The following is a 19,265-nucleotide window of genomic DNA, read 5'->3' on the forward strand; positions in this document are numbered from 1 at the left end:
TTGTTCTTTTCTAACTTCTTTGTTAGTTGTTATTGTTCCTTTGTTCGGTATTATAAAGCGACCGCAGTCGGGGAGACTCTATTTATAAACATTCACTCGTTGATTGGAATCCTTTGTATAACTCTATTTTGATAATGTAGCTAAAATACTACGCCATGTTGCTTAGGCATCGTTACTTTCTTTTAATATAACATCAAATTGTTGATTATAAATTGTGATTAAACATACGTTGACATAATTTGTGCGCTTTTGTTGGCAAGTATACAAAAAAAACGTAAAAAGCGATAACGCTCCGAATACAGACTTCAATACTCTAGACGCAACATTGCAGAGGCGGCGTGCGATCGTACTGTCTGCGTCCCACGCACGCCCACCGCATGTCACAACTACGTGAATAAATCTTACCTGACAACATGCCGCACTACATGGACATGTATATATGAAACCATTACTTGCCTTTGCAAATATCACACGAACAATGCATTCGGTATCATATAAAGACGGAAATATTCTAATAGTGAATTGTCGGCTACAATTGTTACACTTTTATCACAATATCACATACGTAGCTTTTCGTTGAGATTAGAGCTCAAACTTACTTTAAATCGTTTTCTTTATTTTAAACTAATTTTTGTGCTTGATAAGTGTATTGTAATTTCTCGATTAATTACTAATAATACATACAAATGCATCGTAATAATTTTTAACATGAAATAAAATGCTTATAAGTTAAAGTTTTACAACAAACAATAAGTATATTATCTCCTTAATATTTGGTCGACCCAGTTTCTACTATAATATTTAAAATGTTATCATTCATTTCCTCTTTTAATCGCATCGTAAAAGACGTTAATATAAGATATTTGGTACCGATCCAAGTTTATCTCCATGAGATCAAGGATGTTTTGTTATACTTTTACTATTGGACCGACTATTAAAACAGTTTAATTACTGTCGAACACAACTTACGATAACGATCAATAAACTTTGATTCGTAATTATTTATATTGCACCAAGTTATGCTTATTTGCTTTGGATAAACGTTACCAAGATTCAAAATGTTTGGTTCGAAAACCGGTCGTACTAATCGGTAGCCAATGGCCATATTTACGTTGTAATCTAGTTAGAGAGGGCCGAGTTAGCTTGGGAGCGGACTAGGGATACCGGTTAGAAGGTGAGGCTCGGGACGTGAGGTAGCAGTCAGACAAGTCGTGTTGCACTCTTGCCCTCCAGCGCTCCGTCCACATTGAGATAAATGCACAGGGAATACAACGCCCGTATGAACATAGTATGGTACAACCCGAGGCGAAGTGGTATTTCTTTTTATATTCGCTCTGAGAAAGTTTTTTGTGAAATTGTGCTAACGATTGCATTGGAAATGTACGGGATTATTTCTTTGAATGGTGTTTCGTGCGCCGTAAGTACTCTTCGGGTCATTGTATCGTAATGTCTTTCGGAAGTTTTTATTTAATATTTTTATGCTCGTAAGCCCGTTGAGCATTGTTATGTAACAATCTATTATTACAAACAGGTGATTAGAACATTTAAAAACAGTTTCAGTTTTCAAAGGAGCAACTAAATTAGTATCACTATTACGTATTACGTAATCCCTTGATAGTATTAAATTGTCGCGAAACATGTACTTTCCATAATCCTATTAGGTTGAGCTCTGATAATAATGTCGCTATATACGCTAGAGGTAGGTATTTAAACGGCACGAATGTAGGTACATAGCTCACTTGCCTCAATAAGTACTGTTACTGTCGGGGTCGACCGGAGCATGCAGCTGCATTACGTAATACTTCAACTTATAAGATAATGACTATTCATTGTATAATTTTTATTCAGCCTCGCATGCTATTGATGATCGTTTATTTTATGAACTGAAGAGATAATTACAATGCTTAGTATTCATTCCATTCTCGAAACTAATTGTAATCAATTTTATTGTTATTTAATTTACTGAAATAATTTGATGGGTAATGATTAATTATTATCTAACACTTATACTGAAAATATGGTTTAAAATTGATGAATTAATCTATGAATAATAAAAAATAATAGAATCCAATGTTCATTCTTACATAATATACATGAATAATAATATAATTACTAAATAGCAACGTAGAGGCGCACGAAGTAAAAACTGATATATCTAAACAGGAAGGTTGTTATCCCGAGCTTAAGGAATATAAATCGCCTGATATTCAATAGGCCATTCACCCGCTATCAAACTTCCTGCGTTTAATGGGTGATGGATTTATGATTAACGGTGTAGAGACATTTTCAATGTCGTGTATATTGATGATTATCGTTACTATTTATTGATGTAGACTAATTGCTTTGAGAAATAACAAAAAAGTATCGGGAATATTTATAGCATTACGTGCAATCCAAAGCTTTTAATTTGAGATGAATCGGTCTGCGTGACTAGAAAAAATAAGAACATTATACGCTGCATGTCGGCTTCAATGAATTGTTTTTATTGGCTTGTGATGAATCTTTCGGTTTGAGTGTTACCTTTCTGGACGTTCCTAATGTCATATTGAAATAATATTTCAAATTTGATCTAACTTTTCATAAGCAACTGATGAAATTATTACAAAATCTAAGATTATTAACGAAGGACAAGTCACGATGTTATTTTCATAAGTTTAATGAAACTACTGCTAGGAATTTCAAGCACTTTATCATTATTTTTTCTAATTTTAGAAATGCTAATAAAATAGGCTTAATGTCCTTATTTATTTTAGATTATTGTTATTTCTTTTTGTTAATAATTATATTGTAATGATTGTGTCATTATAAACATAAAAAAATAAATATAAATTATAATGCTTTGAATGAAAATATACCCTCATATGTTTTTCTCCCGAATAATGGTCTCAAACATGCCTCCTCTAGAGAGAGGGAGCGCTACGTTAAAATGTTACGTGGCAAGTCTTCCCGAGAATCCTGATTCAATAGGGGAATTTAATACATTTTGCTTTTGTATGTCGTAGGTATGTCTTCGCAAAATAAATTCCATTTCGAACTTACACTGGCCGCCAAAAAAATCGACCCACCCGTATTTTTTTACTTACAAAGTTGTTATCTTAACTATGCGACGACCTAGGTGGATTGTTTTACTTATGGGACATACATTTAACATTTTATTACCCACTTGATATTGATTTGGAGGAGTTGTAAGTGTTATTGAGGATATTTGGAATCTTTTTAAAGTATTGATAAGAAAACGTTACTTTGTGCACAAAGTGCATGGTTAGTTTATTTCCAGTTCTTAACGCGGAGTCATCTCGGTTCGATGTTTATTATTGATTAAGTGTATGAAACTTTGTTGAAACAATAATTTTAATAAGTAAAGTAAACAATAATTTTAGTAAGTAAACATAAAAAATGGATACTACTGAAGCAGAAGCTGCTCAAGTCGTAGCTCTTATTCATGAGGGGTTAAGTCAGCGAAATGTGGGTACAGTAACAGTAACAGCCTGTTAATGTCCCACTGCTGGGCTAAGGCCTCCTCTCCCTTTTTGAGGAGAAGGTTTTAGAGCTTATTCCACCACGCTGCTCCAATGCGGGTTGGTAGAATACACATGTGACATAATTTCAATGAAATTAGACACATGCAGGTTTCCTCACGATGTTTTCCTTCACCGTCAAGCACGAGAAATGTGGGTAAAACACTAAAATTAAGTCGTTCAGCGGTGCGAAGAGTGTACAAACGCTACTTGGAGACTGGGGAGTATCGCCGGAGACCAGGATCTGGCAGGGGGCGTGTCACGAACCCGACCGATGACCGTTTTATTGGTTTGACGTCTTTAAGAAACCGACATCTTTCGGCTGTTGACGTTCAAGGTAGATTCCGAGAAAGTCGTGGAGTGTCTGTGAGTGAAAATACTGTAAGAAGAAGACTTCGAGAGCAAAACTTAACCCCTCACAAGCCAGCAACAGGACCAAAACTCACAGCATCCCATCGACAAGCAAGACTACAATTTGCTAGGCAGCACGTCGATTGGACACTGGACCAATGGGAGACAGTATTGTTCAGTGATGAAAGCCGAATGTCTCTAGTACGCTCTGATGGACGACGTAACGTCACGCGAAGGCCAGGAGAACGCTACTCTCAGTGTTGCATTCGAGAAACAGTCCGATTTGGTAGAGGCTCTACAATGTTTTGGGGAGGTATTTCTTTGACGGGACGCACAGAGCTGGTTTTTTTCCGTAATCGTGCTGTTAATGCTGAAACTTACATAACGGACATTCTGGAGCCTCATGTGATGCCTTACGCTGGATATATTGGGGATAATTTCCAACTTATGCACGACAACGCACGACCTCACGTCGCTAGAATTGTTAAAGACTATCTCAGGGAAGTCGAAATTCCAGTTATGCAGTGGCCAGCCAATAGTCCGGACTTAAACCCGATAGAGCACCTCTGGGACCAGCTAAAACGTACGGTTCGAGCACGAAATCCAATTCCAGAAACCCTGAATCAACTGGAAGCTGCCCTAACTGAAGAATGGCAACGGACCCCACAGGAAGACATTAAAAAGCTAATCAGGTGACTTAATAGGCGTATGCAGGCAGTGATTAGGTCAAGAGGAGGAAACACTCCCTATTAAAGTAAGTTTTAGGCACCCAAATTTAAAAACAAACGGCATAATCGTTTTGTACACAAAAAAATAAAATTGCGTAAAATTTTGTGTTTTCGTGTTTTGTCACATATTTATCTAAAAACCTATTTTTTGCGCACTATTTCTGTTTTTGAACAATCCTACAATTGCATTTTTTCATTATCAATCTTAAAAATATAAATAAGTGGTAGTTTAAAACCATACGATAGCTTTTTTACAAAAAATGTAGGTGGGTCGATTTTTTTGGAGGCCAGTGTATATAATATTATTGCTTATAAAATATTATAAGACTGAGATTTAACATCAGTAAAAATGTTCTTTATATGAATTTCAATTATGTAGCAAACATCTTCGAAAATAGAATCAAGAGTATCATAGCATTCAGAATGAACGCCAAAACTTAGTGTTATTTTTTTTTTTTTTATAGAATAGGAAGGCGGACGAGCATATGGGCCACCTGATGGTAAGTGGTCACCAACGCTCTTAGACATTAGCATTGTAAGAAATGTCAACCATCACTTACATATCCAATGCGCCACCAACCTTGGGAACCAAGATTTTATGTCCCTTGTGCCTGTAATTACACTGGCTCACTCACCCTTCAAACCGGAACACAACAATATCAAGTATTGCTGTTTTGCGGTAGAATATCTGATGAGTGGGTGGTACCTACCCAGACGAGCTTGCACAAAGCCCTACCACCAGTATCATATGTATCAGATAATATCTGTGTAATGCAATAATGTGAATTAATGATAAACGTTACAATTACTAGAACACAATCGAAGCATGCTAGCGCCGTGCATCGATAACGTCCAGTCGTATAGCTGAAAGCATACCTGCCGGCTACAGTTCACTACACTCGCCCACAATGCCCTCCTTGTTTATTGTGCATATCAAAGGCCTTCCACAAAGCCCCTGCGATAATGTGCGGCACAACACGCCCGCGTCGTTAAACAATTGTATGTACATATGACGCTTGTTTGTGTGCGTAAATTAAGTTTTGATTGCTTTGATGGATATGTGGGCAGTAAATCGATTTAGGCATATACATATTAAGAACTGAAAATGTTATAATCTTCTATGTTACGTAGATTAAAGAAATCTTGCTGATGTTTCCCTGGACAATACCGACAACGTTTTTACCAAAAAAGTAAAGTTTCAAATATGATATTCTATATACAATTTTATACCATTTCATATTATGATTAATTACATCATATCAATATACATTTTTACTTACCGTTCGTTATCATCAACCGTCTTTATATGTTCATATGATAAATATTAAAAAATTATAAACGTCATTTATAGTTTATTGTATTTTTCCGCAATATCTACTAACCGTTATTGTATCGTTCTCAATGTCAGCTTAGGAGAATTTAATGCTTAGAAAAATGAACTTGTCTTTGAATGCGATTCCAACCTACACAGTTTTATGATCAAAGATTCATTGCGGTAAGTCACATTGATAGATTGAGTACTTATCTATATTTTTTCTTTAATATATAAATTGTCTGCAAACCATACATTTCCCGCAAAAATGTAAGCTCGAATATTTTTTTGTTATCCACTAAACTAATATGTATTTTGAGTATAAGTCATGTCCATAAACTATAATTTGTATGAAACTACAACACCATATATCGGTAACATCCGATCAAATCCATTAACCATTTTGTCGACGAAACAAATATGTATATTTTGTGAATCTACCATAAACTAAAAGTTACACGAACACCAACAAACGTGTACTATATTGGTTGTAAATAAAAATATATTTGATCGAATTAGACTGTCAAAAGCACATTGAGTCATTTTAAAAAATTATATAGTATCCGAAACGGTGGTAGTTTTTCTCTCTTTTTCATCGATCATACACAGTTTATTAACACATATGTACTATTATTTTTTATCCTATATGAAAATCAAGTATATAAAATTGTTGTCTACAATTTCGACTAACATCAATATTAAATACATGGGATTTTATTGACTTGTTTATCGTTTTGTGTAGGTAGAAACGTTATCTGTGTAATTAATATTCGAGGTTTTTTTTCTACTTAGTGTCAACAGAAATAACCTCTAGGTTATATATACAAAAAGGTATATATTTATATTCCGTTTCGATAAATTTACTTAACTCTTTATCAATATCCGTTGAATTGCAAATAATGTTAATTGGATCTACTGTTTGTATCGTAGCAATCGCAGTTCAATTTGTACCGAGACCATTACATGCCGGGCCTTGTCGAATTCAGATTGGTTTCGGACCGCAGCCCGCTTCTAATTACTTCCTTAGTCATTCGGTATAGTTTATATTGGTTTTGTTTGCTTTTTTGTCTAAATAATAATAAAAAAATTTATTAAAATATAGGTAGTTGTCATGTTATAGTATCGATTTTAAAAAGTTACCACCGTTGGAATGTAGATTTTACCGAGAAACGGTTTGAAACTTAATAGTTACTCTTTTCCACTAATTTACATAACTAGGTTAATTAAATGGTTTTGTAATTGTTTAACCCCAGTGCTTCTATATTTTTTCATTAAAATTGGATTTGATTATTAGGAATTTATGATTGGATTTTTAAGTTTTGTTTTTTAGTTAAGACTTAGTAGTATGTATATTGATTTGACCTCAAACACTAAGAACCTCTAAAAATGGTAGTCAAAGCTTAATGACTAAAATGATTAACGATTATTTAAATTAAAACTGTCGGTTCGGGAGACCGCTCCATATTAAACTACTAAATTAAAATCGGCTCATCCGTTCGAGAACAACGATCACATGTAGAGAGTCAAATAGAGAGTATAAAGACAAACAGAGATACAGACACACACGTCAAACTTATAACAGCCCTCGTTTTGCATCGGATATTAAAAACAGAATGTTATTAACGATAGAATATAATATAGCCTTAGTATAGCTTACGTGCGTGCATATTACTCGTATTGCATACTGTAAATTGCACAACACTTTACTATAACACAAGTTTATTCGTTCTCCAGGACGTATACATTAAAGGTCATTCCTTTATCAAGAAATAAGGAATATATAGACGTTACCCTTCTACCGGGGGTGACTGACACGGAAGGGTTATGGTGGCATAAAATGGATCGTTGGCTTTTATGAACGTCAATACCAATATGAGTTATATAAACCTTTAAGTTCTATGAAATAATGTTTCAGATTTCCTTTACAAATGAATAGAAGGCTAAATAAAAGAATCAACAGTGGTTTTGGTTTAGTCGCTAAGCAGAATTTTACTTTATTATTGCATATTGTAAATAACACTGGTGATAGAACTTTGTGCAAGCTCGTCTGGGTTGGTACCACCCACACCACTCATCAGATAATCTACCGCAAAACAGCAGTACTTGGTATTGTTATGTTTCGGTTTGAAGGGTGAGTGAGCCAGTGTATTTACAGGTACAAGGGACATACCATCTTAGTTCCCAAGGTTGGTAACGCATTGGCAATGTAAGCAATGTCTATGGGCGTTGGTGACCACTTACCATCAGGTTACACAAAGCTCGTCCGCCTTTCTATTCTATAAAAAAAATAACATCTATGTTTATAGACTGTTATTGTAATATTTTAACAAGTAACGCTAAATCAAGTTCTCTTTGTTGAAAAAACGATATAGAATATTCCACACTTCACTTTCTTTGTCACAATAAGTATTTTTTTAAATGTAAGGTTCGTAACCTTTCTAGAGGGGAAACACGTGTCGAAAAGGAGGACGAAGTGTAGGGAGAGAAATTGTAGGAAAATTGTTACTTCAGACATAAGTATTCGCATCATTGTATAGAACGCGTTGACTGTAGGTACTTACCATAGGTACGGTAGCTGATGTTAGGTGTTGTTAAAAACCACCTTCGTAATTATTATGTAGCAACGATCACTTCGACAGATCGACTGTTACGAGAACTTATAATAAATTGGGAAGAAATTTAAATTTAACTCTGTTATTGTCATTAGGTTTAAGTAGTTAACACGAATTAATAAACATAATTTCTTATATTTACAATTACTAACTTTAATTTCATATGTTATCTTATAATTAAATCCGTTATAAAATATTAGAATATAAAATAATAATAACGTTTCAGTGTAACACACTTATTTTGAATTTTTCGTCAATCGTCATTATCGTAGTATGCAGGTATGTTAATTGTCAGGTTGACAACGATACGCAATGCGCGATTGTTGGGCAAGCAACCGTGGCCCACTTCGGAGTCAGATTGCGTAGGTCAGTCATATAGCGTGCACACTTTCTCTGTATTTCACTTTCACTACGCTATCTTGTGTTTTTACTTTGTGTGTCACGGTGTGAAACATAATGTATAATATCGGACGATCCATCATGTTGTTCTTTGAAATTGATTGATGACTTTAAGTGAAGAGAAGGTACCACGGCATATAAAAGAATAATCCATAAAAGTTAACATGGGTTAACAATCAATCGTAAGAAAATGTATTTTGAAATACAGGGCATTCAATTTTCTAAAAAAATACTTGAAAACCGTTTCTAACGTCTCATTTTGTGATAATGAAATTTATAACTATTTAGTATAGCAGTGCTTTTAAGTTTTCATAATATAAAAATATCAATATGTATTTAGACTTTTGTCAATTTCCTGATGGTTGATTTCAGCACATTGTCAGGATATAATGTCCGTCGGTGCAGATAAACAAAGATAAACAGTGTCAGCTTACCCCACTCACACCCGATACCCTTTTTTTTACGGCTGGAAAAACGCATTACGCATTTCCCCCACGGGAACAGTGGGGGTGTATGTGGGACTCGCCGGTGTCCAAGGCGCCGAGTGCGCCCCGAACATCGGGATACTCACTAAAAAAACCAGCGGTACCCTTTCCGTCTTAACGAGGAGCGCCACGGGATCGCTTTCGCATGCTACCGTGGCGCTCTGACGGCTGATGCGGGCCATTCTCTAGGGAGGGTTCCCAGGGTACTGTGAACCCTCCCTAGTCCCGGCGGCGCCTATTGTGGCGGGGGGAGAAGGTGCGCATAGCGCCTTTTTCTTCTCCCCGGTCTTTTCCGTTGGATCGGGTCTGCAGCGGCATCTTCTTCCCGCGCCCGCTCCGCAGCCTCCTTCTGTGACATCACACTATCGCAGAAGGAGATCATCTCCGACCAGCACCCCTCGCTTCCGAGCATCGCGTCGATGATGCTCGGCAAGGAGAGATCTCCTCCAACAACCGCCGCCAGGGAATGCCTTTGGGGCCCCCACACGCGGCTCACACCCGACACCCTACTCGGTTGCCCCATTTTTCACTATACTTTGCTTGACGTGTATTATACTGCCAATGCTCGTGATACCCCAATTTTCATACATGTTTCATTATAAGGAATTCTTGTCATCCAGTCACCATTACGATCAACTGTTTGATTTTTAATTACTACTAGGCTTAGACGAAACTAAGTGTTAATACAATATTGCGTTCATTACTATCTCGTAAATAACTATCACACCAGAAATTACGTTAAAAATAAAATTCAATATTTGACTCATTATAATTTTGTATTAATAAACACAAGTACAAAACGCCGGTATACGCCGCTCACGAGAGAAAGTTGTATAACGTAATAGAATCGAGAGCTGCAATCAATTAACAGTTTATCGCGATCGAGTATCAATCAGCATTAGTGCAGTACAGTAAAATACATTTCAGCAAGTCAGCGTAATAAGTGGAGGTGCGTCGCTGAGTCGACGGACCATCGCAGGGCATTGAGTCTTGAGTCGTGACTCAGCAGAATCGTGAACGGTGACTCAGCAAAATTCGGACCCAGGATTTGTCTGTCAGCCACAATAAGTGGATTACGCCTTCACGACTGAGTTGTTCTATGTTGAAGGGCTCTTTTTGATGTTATTACACTAAACGTTTTCGGTTTGAACACATTTAAAATGTCATATATTTTTTACGTTACCTTTACGTCAAAGTTGTCTTTGTTTTTAATGCGCCACGAAACTAGCGATTAGAATGACCTAAATTAGATTTTAATGAGCCAACAGAACACTGCTAATCGCATGTAGTTAAATGTGTCATTAAAAGATTACTTCTAGTTTTATAGTAAGTAAAAAAATATGCATATGTATATACTATTCAGTTGAATTGCCCTTAATTATAAATTGAAATGCTTTAGGAAGTAATATTATACATAATGTGTAACTACTACTTTTTTATATGGATTGATACGATTGTTTCTTTCTAGAAATATTTTTTCTGGCTGCATTTGATCGTAACGTTATACATTAAACGCTTAAATGTTTATTTTCTTATCATGATATTTATGACCTATTTCTTGTTATAGAGGGTTGAAAGAGAAGCTACGAAGAGCCCAGCGACCACTGGAGGCAGGAAGAAAGCGAGTGTCCGCAGCAACGGTCAGATTACTACGGTAGAACCACCAGCACAACCTGCAGGTAAATAACATTTTTTTATTCATGTTAGGACATTCCTAAAGACGAGCCTACGGACCACGCAATGGTAATAAATCACTTCTACCTTCTACACATTGAAATCGGAATTGGTAGAATTCTAAACAAATCCTTCACGTATTATTATCATTGAATCGCTAACCAGGGATTGTAATATATAACATTCATTGTACGTACTGTTTCCGTTTCTGTACCACTTGCTCGTGCATGGTATGGCTAAAATAAAGATTTTGTCTTGTGTTATTTTTATTAATCAATGACATTAATTATAATATTATAAACATTCATCAACAACTTATCTATTCACAAGAGAATTCCATATTAATCTGATTCGAAGTTTTTGTTTGAAACCAGGAATGACAAACAAACATACTTTTTATAATATTACTAATATTGTAAATATACCGAAATCTGACGAAAAAATATGTAATAAACGGAGCAGTCTATTTACAATATCAAGGATCATTTACCTAACCTAAAAGACAATAAACTGTGTTAATATTACGTATTTTATTTTACGCGCGATTATCAATAACTAGCTGTGCCAGCAGTTTAACCCGCATATAACATAAAGAAAAACATCATTCCCTTAAATCTTATTTATTAAAATTAAGTTAAATTAATAATTCGTAATAGTTCTGCTTATATATCTTTCATGTACATACAGCGATCAGTTACAGTTAATTTTATTATAATAGTATTTTGTAGTTTCGTATTGTCAATTAACATAATATATTAGATTTACAAAGGCCTTCAAGGGTTGGTGATTCAGTGTGAACCTCTGGAACACATTAAGCCGTTTGCAAAGGCGATTGGTACGTTTGTACGGCTTATAGAGATAACTATTCAGATGCACTGACTAAGCCTGTCAGTCAGATTGGTTGCCTTCTGAAATACACCTCTGGTCAGATACTCAAGCTCAACATTTCTGAAATACAAACATATTATTTCAACCCTTTGAACGTAGGTTATAATTCCTACAAAGCAATAACCCATGAATGATCCACTGCTGAGCAAAGGATGGAGCCCATTGCACAACGCTACTCGAACATATGAGTGTGACGTTATGTGTATTCCTTAAAGTATCATTGACGTTTTGAGTCACAAATTTTCTTCGAAAATTTTAATTAAAAGTCTTTGGTTTAATTCGTAGAACTTTAAATCTATGCTTTACATAATCAAATTACAAATTAACGATATTACAGCCACTAGGGTTGTAACCTGGATCCAGGAGGGTCACAGTAAGCAATCTCTACCTGGTGGTAGAGCTTTGTGCAAGCTCGTCTGGGTAGGTACCACCCACTCATCAGATATTCTACCGCAAAACAGCAATACTTGATATTGTTGTGTTCCGGTTTGAAGGGTGAGTGAGCCAGTGTAATTACAGGCACAAGGGACATAAAATCTTAGTTCCCAAGGTTGGTGGCGCATTGGATATGTAAGCGATGGTTGACATTTCTTACAATGCCAATGTCTAAGAGCGTTGGTGACCACTTACCATCAGGTGGCCCATATGCTCGTCCGCCTTCCTATTCTATAAAAAAAAAAAAAAAAATCTGAAGATTTACGGATAGGCTATTCGCGATTTGTTCAAAACCGGATCCAAGAAACCCGTAGAGTCGTGTCAGAAGTCGAGGTCCAGGAAGAGTTCGGGTTACAACGCTCAAGAGAACCGGTACGTCCGTTTAACCGCATGAAGAGAGTGAATGTCCTCCATAAGGACCTTACATATTGCGTTACTGAGAACTACAGCGACTTAGGGCACCACATTGCCTTCATTGGACCAGCAAATAAAAATTTAATATTAATAGTTAACTGACAATTTCAACATTTGCTGAAGCTGGACTTGAAGACAATGGCCAGCGAGGAAGATGGATCTGAATTCCATGGAACATTTATGAGGTCCATAAAAAATTGTATGACAAAGTGAGATTCCCATAAACACGCAACTGGAACTTATAAATAGTTTGCAAACTTTCTGGGAGAGGACTACAGAAAAATTGCCGGACGCATTTAATTAAAAGCATTTCTAGGATTAGGTAGGTAATGCATTGTTACACGAAGAGGCCATACACAAATTCTCATCTTTTTAAAATCCTTATTTTTTGTTTTGAAAATTATTCAGAAAAATATTACCAATTAAGCATTGCTTATAATTTAATTGAAATTAACGTATTATAATTAGTGTAAATATTAACAGAAAATACAAAGGGCTGCTTAAAAAAAAGTATTGCCCGTGTTTAGTATTGAGTAGGTTAAATAAAAAACTGACACATTATGACAGAATTGAAACTTTACTCGGCAGTAAAAGAAACGTCGATGTTTCTTTTACTGCCGAGTCTCGAGAGAATACGGCTAAAAATACGATATAATTAATTTAAATTTAAGAGAAAAATTAACTATAAAATCAATACATAATTTATGTGTTTATAATAAATAAAGTTAACTAGGTTACAATTTTTATCAAAAGTAAATTACAAAATTAAAATTTATAAATATGCACTTTATCGAGTCGAAAAATATCTGTTTATTTGAATGTAAGCCATTGATATGTTAAACATATATCTCTTCTAACGTAACGACATACCAATAAATGTAATCTATAAAAGCTTTAAACAATGATCGTTCAGAGCGTGGGTGTACAATAAATCAGCACTTCCGTACCCCATACTTTCTCTAATGTCCGCGCTTTGACTGGTGATTGCTGGAAAGATGGATGACGGTATGGCGATGGCGGCATTGCCGGTGTTGGCGGCCATTTGCAATGGACTGCGATGCAATAAATATCTCCATTAACTTCCGATTTAGGGTCTCCGGTAATGGCTGATACTACTAATTAATTGCAATTTAGATGGTGTTAAATAAATTAAGGATAATATAATTCATGAAATGGAATGTTATATTTGAATATTAATGAAATAATCAAATTGATGGCGTGTGAATAAATGTATATATTTGCTTTAAAATGAATTTATGCCGATTTAAAGTGTTACACATCATGATGGCGTTTTCTAATCTTATATCTGGTTTAGATAATTAAATTGTTTTATGTTTAGACAAGTCTGTATTTAAATATATATAATCAATTTGAATTAATAGAATAGATCTATATATATACATATAAATTGATTTTATATAAATTAATAGTCATCTATATATATATATATATATATATATATATATATATATATATATATATATATATATATAGAAATTTATCTTTTACAAAAGTGTCAAAAATAATTAAATTGAATATTCGCAAGCTCCGTTATAGTTTCAATTAAACCGCTTCCATTTCACGACAGCTCCGCCACAAAATGCGAGCTTGAAAGATAATAGTCATGACGTAAGTCCCTAAAAGTAGATCAAATATAAAGATTTTTATATTTTGCTCCTTAATTTTGTATTCGTGGTAAAAAAACAAAATTTAAGAACAGATTGTTATAAAATTGAAAAATTAAATTCTAACAAAATTAATTACAAAATAACGATGAAAACGTAACAAGATCTTTTAATCACTATTTATGGTATCTTGCAGTTTTCATCGATAATAAAACGGCTTCTTTGTAGTGTAAAGGTACCTCACCCCGTTTTGCAAAAGCTATTGTAGTTTATTCAAAGCGAAAACTTTATATTACTTTCAAAGTTGCGAACGGTGGGTCCGGACTTCGGGACAAATATTACTTGGATTGCTTAAACTGTTCATCGAAGTTCAGTCACTTTCGTTGAAAACTAAACTGCCTCGCCAGAAACAAGTTTGAACTTTAAACTAGTCAGGCTACCAAGGTTGTTGGGTATTTCGTTTGATAGTTTGGTAAACAGGGTCGGATATTTTTTAGGTATCTTAAAATGTTAAACAAGTTAATTTAAATGTTTAATATAATGTAAAAAAAATGTTTGACAGTTATTTTAAATTCAATTCTTTGAATCTAATTGTAATTTGTTTAATTATAACGGATATCAATAAATAAATATATAAACATTGTCAGAAGTGTAGCATATTTGACACTTATGTACTTGTCTCTCATCTTCATATAAAAGAGAAGTTATCGTCTCGGCTTTAATAGGAATTTAATGACATGCACCATACATTGCAAGTATAACGTGCACATGTTATGTAAATTACAAAAGGACGTGCAAGCGACAGCCCTTTGTGAGATAAGCGGAATTAAGCGGAATTCGGATATTGGATCGGCATCCGCGGCTTGCCTCGTTTGTTTACTGAACAATCTGATTTTAATTGCTTTCGCTCGACTAACAGAGCTAGTCGCCTGCCGAAACCATGCTTACACAAAACAATCTGGAATCAATTATGGTCGACGTTGTTATCTTGTTTTTCATTTTGCAACAATAGTTTATTATTTCTTATACTTATTGAAATACCTTAATTTGTTTTAACCAATGACCTTGCAATGTAGATAGTACTTTAGAACTTTACTTGTGAATTTGAAATAGGTTCTATGTATGATGTTGGTATTAAACCTTTACACGAATATGTTTTGTACAAGAAGAAATTGAATAATCTTCGCTTTTAATTGAAAACACGTGTAAGGCGCATATTTTTAATTGTTATTTATATAAATGTGATTGCTATATTTTTTTTAAATGGGCATTACGTAATAAAAATATTCCATATCTCTATGTTTCTTAAAGTAGTTTTCCTCATCAATAGTTATATAACTTTAATTAAATATGACGATATTCATTTAAGGTTAAAATGACTAATAACATAATAACAAAACTGGTTTATGATACGATCTCAAGTTGTTCTTGTGCCCTTGTTCTGTTAAGCATTTTATTTGATATAAAAATGAATACATTTTATATTAGGATCGTGACTCTGCGTGTTTATATCGTTGATAAGTTATGCGACTTTAAGGTCATCATTACCATATCTTATAAGTCAAATAAAATATGGATTACTAACTTCTATTTATAAATATTGTTATTGACCTTCATTTCAAAAATAATAATCTAATTTCTTAATCATTACTTATACTTACTTAGTATTAGTTATATATACATATTATATAGTATAATTCGTATTCTCTTAAACACTCATAAATCATAATTAATTCAACCTTAATCTTTTTGTTAATTTAAGTTTTTTCCATAGCGATAAATGTATTAGATGTGATTGTGTTATTCGTTAACTAAGCAATCTGCATTCTGGTCCCGGGTACAAATTTTGCGTGCACATGCCTGCTTCGGCGCGCCGTTTGCATAATTTTACATATTTACCGTTAAATGCACCGGCGTATCGCCTTTCAGCCTTTAATGTATACAAGTATGCAGATAGCTTACTCGGTTGCGTAACTCTCAAATTTTGCTAATGTTTAATAAAGAGAAATCTTAATAGTTTCGTTATTTAGAATATATAGTACTAAACTTGAATGATATTGTTAATTCATGTAAATCTTCGATTAAATAATCATTTAAGTAATATATTTTATTCGTTCACTTGTCTTTTCTTGTTCTCAATTTATAAGCAAATTCTCTTATATTTCTAGTGATTGTACAATTTATTTAATTAAATACGAATATTTACCTTTGTCCACAAACATAAAAAGAATAAAGCAATAAGCAATTCAGATTTTTTTCTTTTTTACGTTTTAAGAGTGGTGTTTCGTTATAAAAGCTTTAATTAAAACTTTATATATTTCTCATAATGTTTCCACTGCCCTTGTAGTCTTATAAAAGTAACAATATTAAATTTGAATACCGACCGACACGGGCTGGAGAGCGTCCCTAGGGTTGAAAAGAGTGGTGGGGGTTCGAAGTGACATGTCGCGCACGTTTTGTAGGGTGGCCTACACAAATCGTGCAGAAATGCGCTTACCCCATTCTTAACCCACCTGATTCTAATGAGGTGAATAGAAGTTTAAGGGGACGGTAAAATTTCAAGTGACTCAATTCGAGCTAGCTTTGTTTGGGTGCGCTGTGTGAAACGGAACGTGGCATGATTAAGTACACGGTGTTATGGCAGGCGCACATCCGGCCGCAATTACGTGAAGGTCAGTGACACACGACTAAGTTGAGCGTGAATCATCTTAACTGCGCCGGTCTTATCGGCTCGTCTGTGGGAGGCTTTATAATGCTTTTATTAACTTTTCGCGTAAACGAACTTTCGTAACGGATATTTCACGTTGTTTTGACGGTTCTGTTTGCTTTTGTATATTACTCGCCATCATTAATCCTATTCTATTGTTTGGTGTTGCTAAATTTAGATCTTGCAAATTGTCGGAAAACAGTCGGAGCGATGCGGAATAGATAGAGTAAAATGAGCATCTTTATTTTCCTTCCCATCAATAGACAACAATGGCCCGTTATTATAAATGGATCGTTATAAATGATTTACGACCGTAATATAAAATTCTTTGTTTCGTTTCACAAGGTTTTCAAATTTTTTATTCTATATTTTACGTCGAAGGTCGGAGGTCGAAGGAGATTTTATTTTTGAATTTATATATCAAATCGAAAACAGTACTGTAAACAAAAAATAAACTTGTTAATATATACAATTTTTGTAAAATTAACTACAGTTGCGTTACATTGCTCAATTATTTACACTATACTTAAAATTGAATACATGTAAGTAATGACCTTAAAATAAAGAATGTCATTGTTTTATTATCGCTTTTATTGAAAAATTGTGAAATCAATCGACCATATAGTATTACGTTGATCAGCAGTGTTTGTGTTTTTATTAAAATGAAACAATAATACGAAAAAAAAATGATAAGCTAAATGCGAACCGCTGACTAGAATGTAATTACAGTGGGAATAAAGTACATGCATAGATTAGCTTCAAGATTACAAAAACAATAGTCAGGGAAATCGACACCGTGAAACGCGGACGAGGCTCCGGCGGGCGCGGGCGCTGGTGTAAAGCATAATAAACAAGTGAAGTCGCGCTCGTCACGTTGTCGTTATGTAAAGAACAATGGCCAGCTGGGATCGCGGCCATGAACGCGACGCGAATTTATAGACGCCGATAATATTTATTTATTTTTAGACTACCTATGGGTAATAATTTAGTATCGTGATTTAATTATGTTCCGTATTGTAGTTACTGTTTCCGCAGACTATGTGTTTCGATATGATATATCAAACTAAACGAATTCAGCCATAACTTATGCCTGTATACGATCAAAAGAAGTAAGTTTTCCGGTCACAAAATATATATATATAAAATAGACTATCTGTATTATTAATACCAGTAATTAGTATAGACCAATTTCCAATCGAGGAGGTAAATAAATAAAAGCCGAGATGGCCCAGTGGTTCGAACGCGTGAATCTTAACCGATGATCGTGGGTTCAAAGCCGGGCAAGCACCACTGAATTTTCATGTGCTTAATTTGTGTTTATAATTCATCTCGTGCTTGACGGTGAAGGAAAACATCGTGAGGAAACCTGCATGTGTCTAATTTCATTGAAATCGTGCCACATGTGTATTCTACCAACCCGCATTGGAGCAGCGTGGTGGAATAAGCTCCAAACCTTCTCCTCAAAAGGGAGAGGAGGCCTTAGCCCAGCAGTGGGACATTAACAGGCTGTTACTGTACTGTACTGAGGTAAATAAATAAACAACTTTGACCTTGAATTGACTTTAGTTGAGTTAACTAGTTAAAAGTATTGAATAATTATCATATTAGAGTAACCTCGATGAATAAATTATACAGTTAATGATGTAATATTTTGTTATTTTCATATTCATTACATATAGTACATAATTAGTGTCTTTGAGTTCTCTTTAAAGCGCTACTTTATTTTCCGATAATAAAGTATCATTATAATAATAAAATAATTAATAAAAAATAACAGTAACGTGATATAAATTCTTAATAATTACATTTCATTCGTTCATCACTCATTTTCGAACATCCTTGGCAGAGTTGCAATTAATTTCCGTGCTGTGTATTGCATTGTCAGTTCAGCAAAAAATGCGCTTAAAATAGCGGCGAAGACAGGCGAAATTGTTATCGAAAGTTTAGAAGAGTAATTAAAGTAAATTTATGTTGCTGTGTGAAACCTACTTAAATAACTTAAGGATTATTTATAGTACATAACTTAGTATCGCGTTGTAAAAATTGCATGGAATATGTATATTAAAGGTATGTTGATCTTAATATCTCCCATGCCATTGGAATGAACTATGACAGTA

General features: G+C 34.5%; 1 protein-coding gene across 2 annotated transcripts in view; it reads left to right on the forward strand.

Moving 5' to 3' along the window:
• LOC126772302 (lysine-specific demethylase 3B-like) overlaps window positions 1-19,265 on the forward strand; it is a 137,852-nt gene that overhangs the window by 50,783 nt on the left and 67,804 nt on the right. For both annotated transcript variants that reach the window (XM_050492594.1, XM_050492595.1), the window contains exon 7: window positions 10,973-11,084. In XM_050492594.1, coding sequence (XP_050348551.1) covers window positions 10,973-11,084 — 112 coding nt within the window. The remainder of the gene's footprint in view (window positions 1-10,972; window positions 11,085-19,265) is intronic.

The sequence above is a fragment of the Nymphalis io genome, chromosome 12, assembly GCF_905147045.1.
Source record: "Nymphalis io chromosome 12, ilAglIoxx1.1, whole genome shotgun sequence".
Lineage (NCBI taxonomy): Eukaryota > Metazoa > Arthropoda > Insecta > Lepidoptera > Nymphalidae > Nymphalis > Nymphalis io.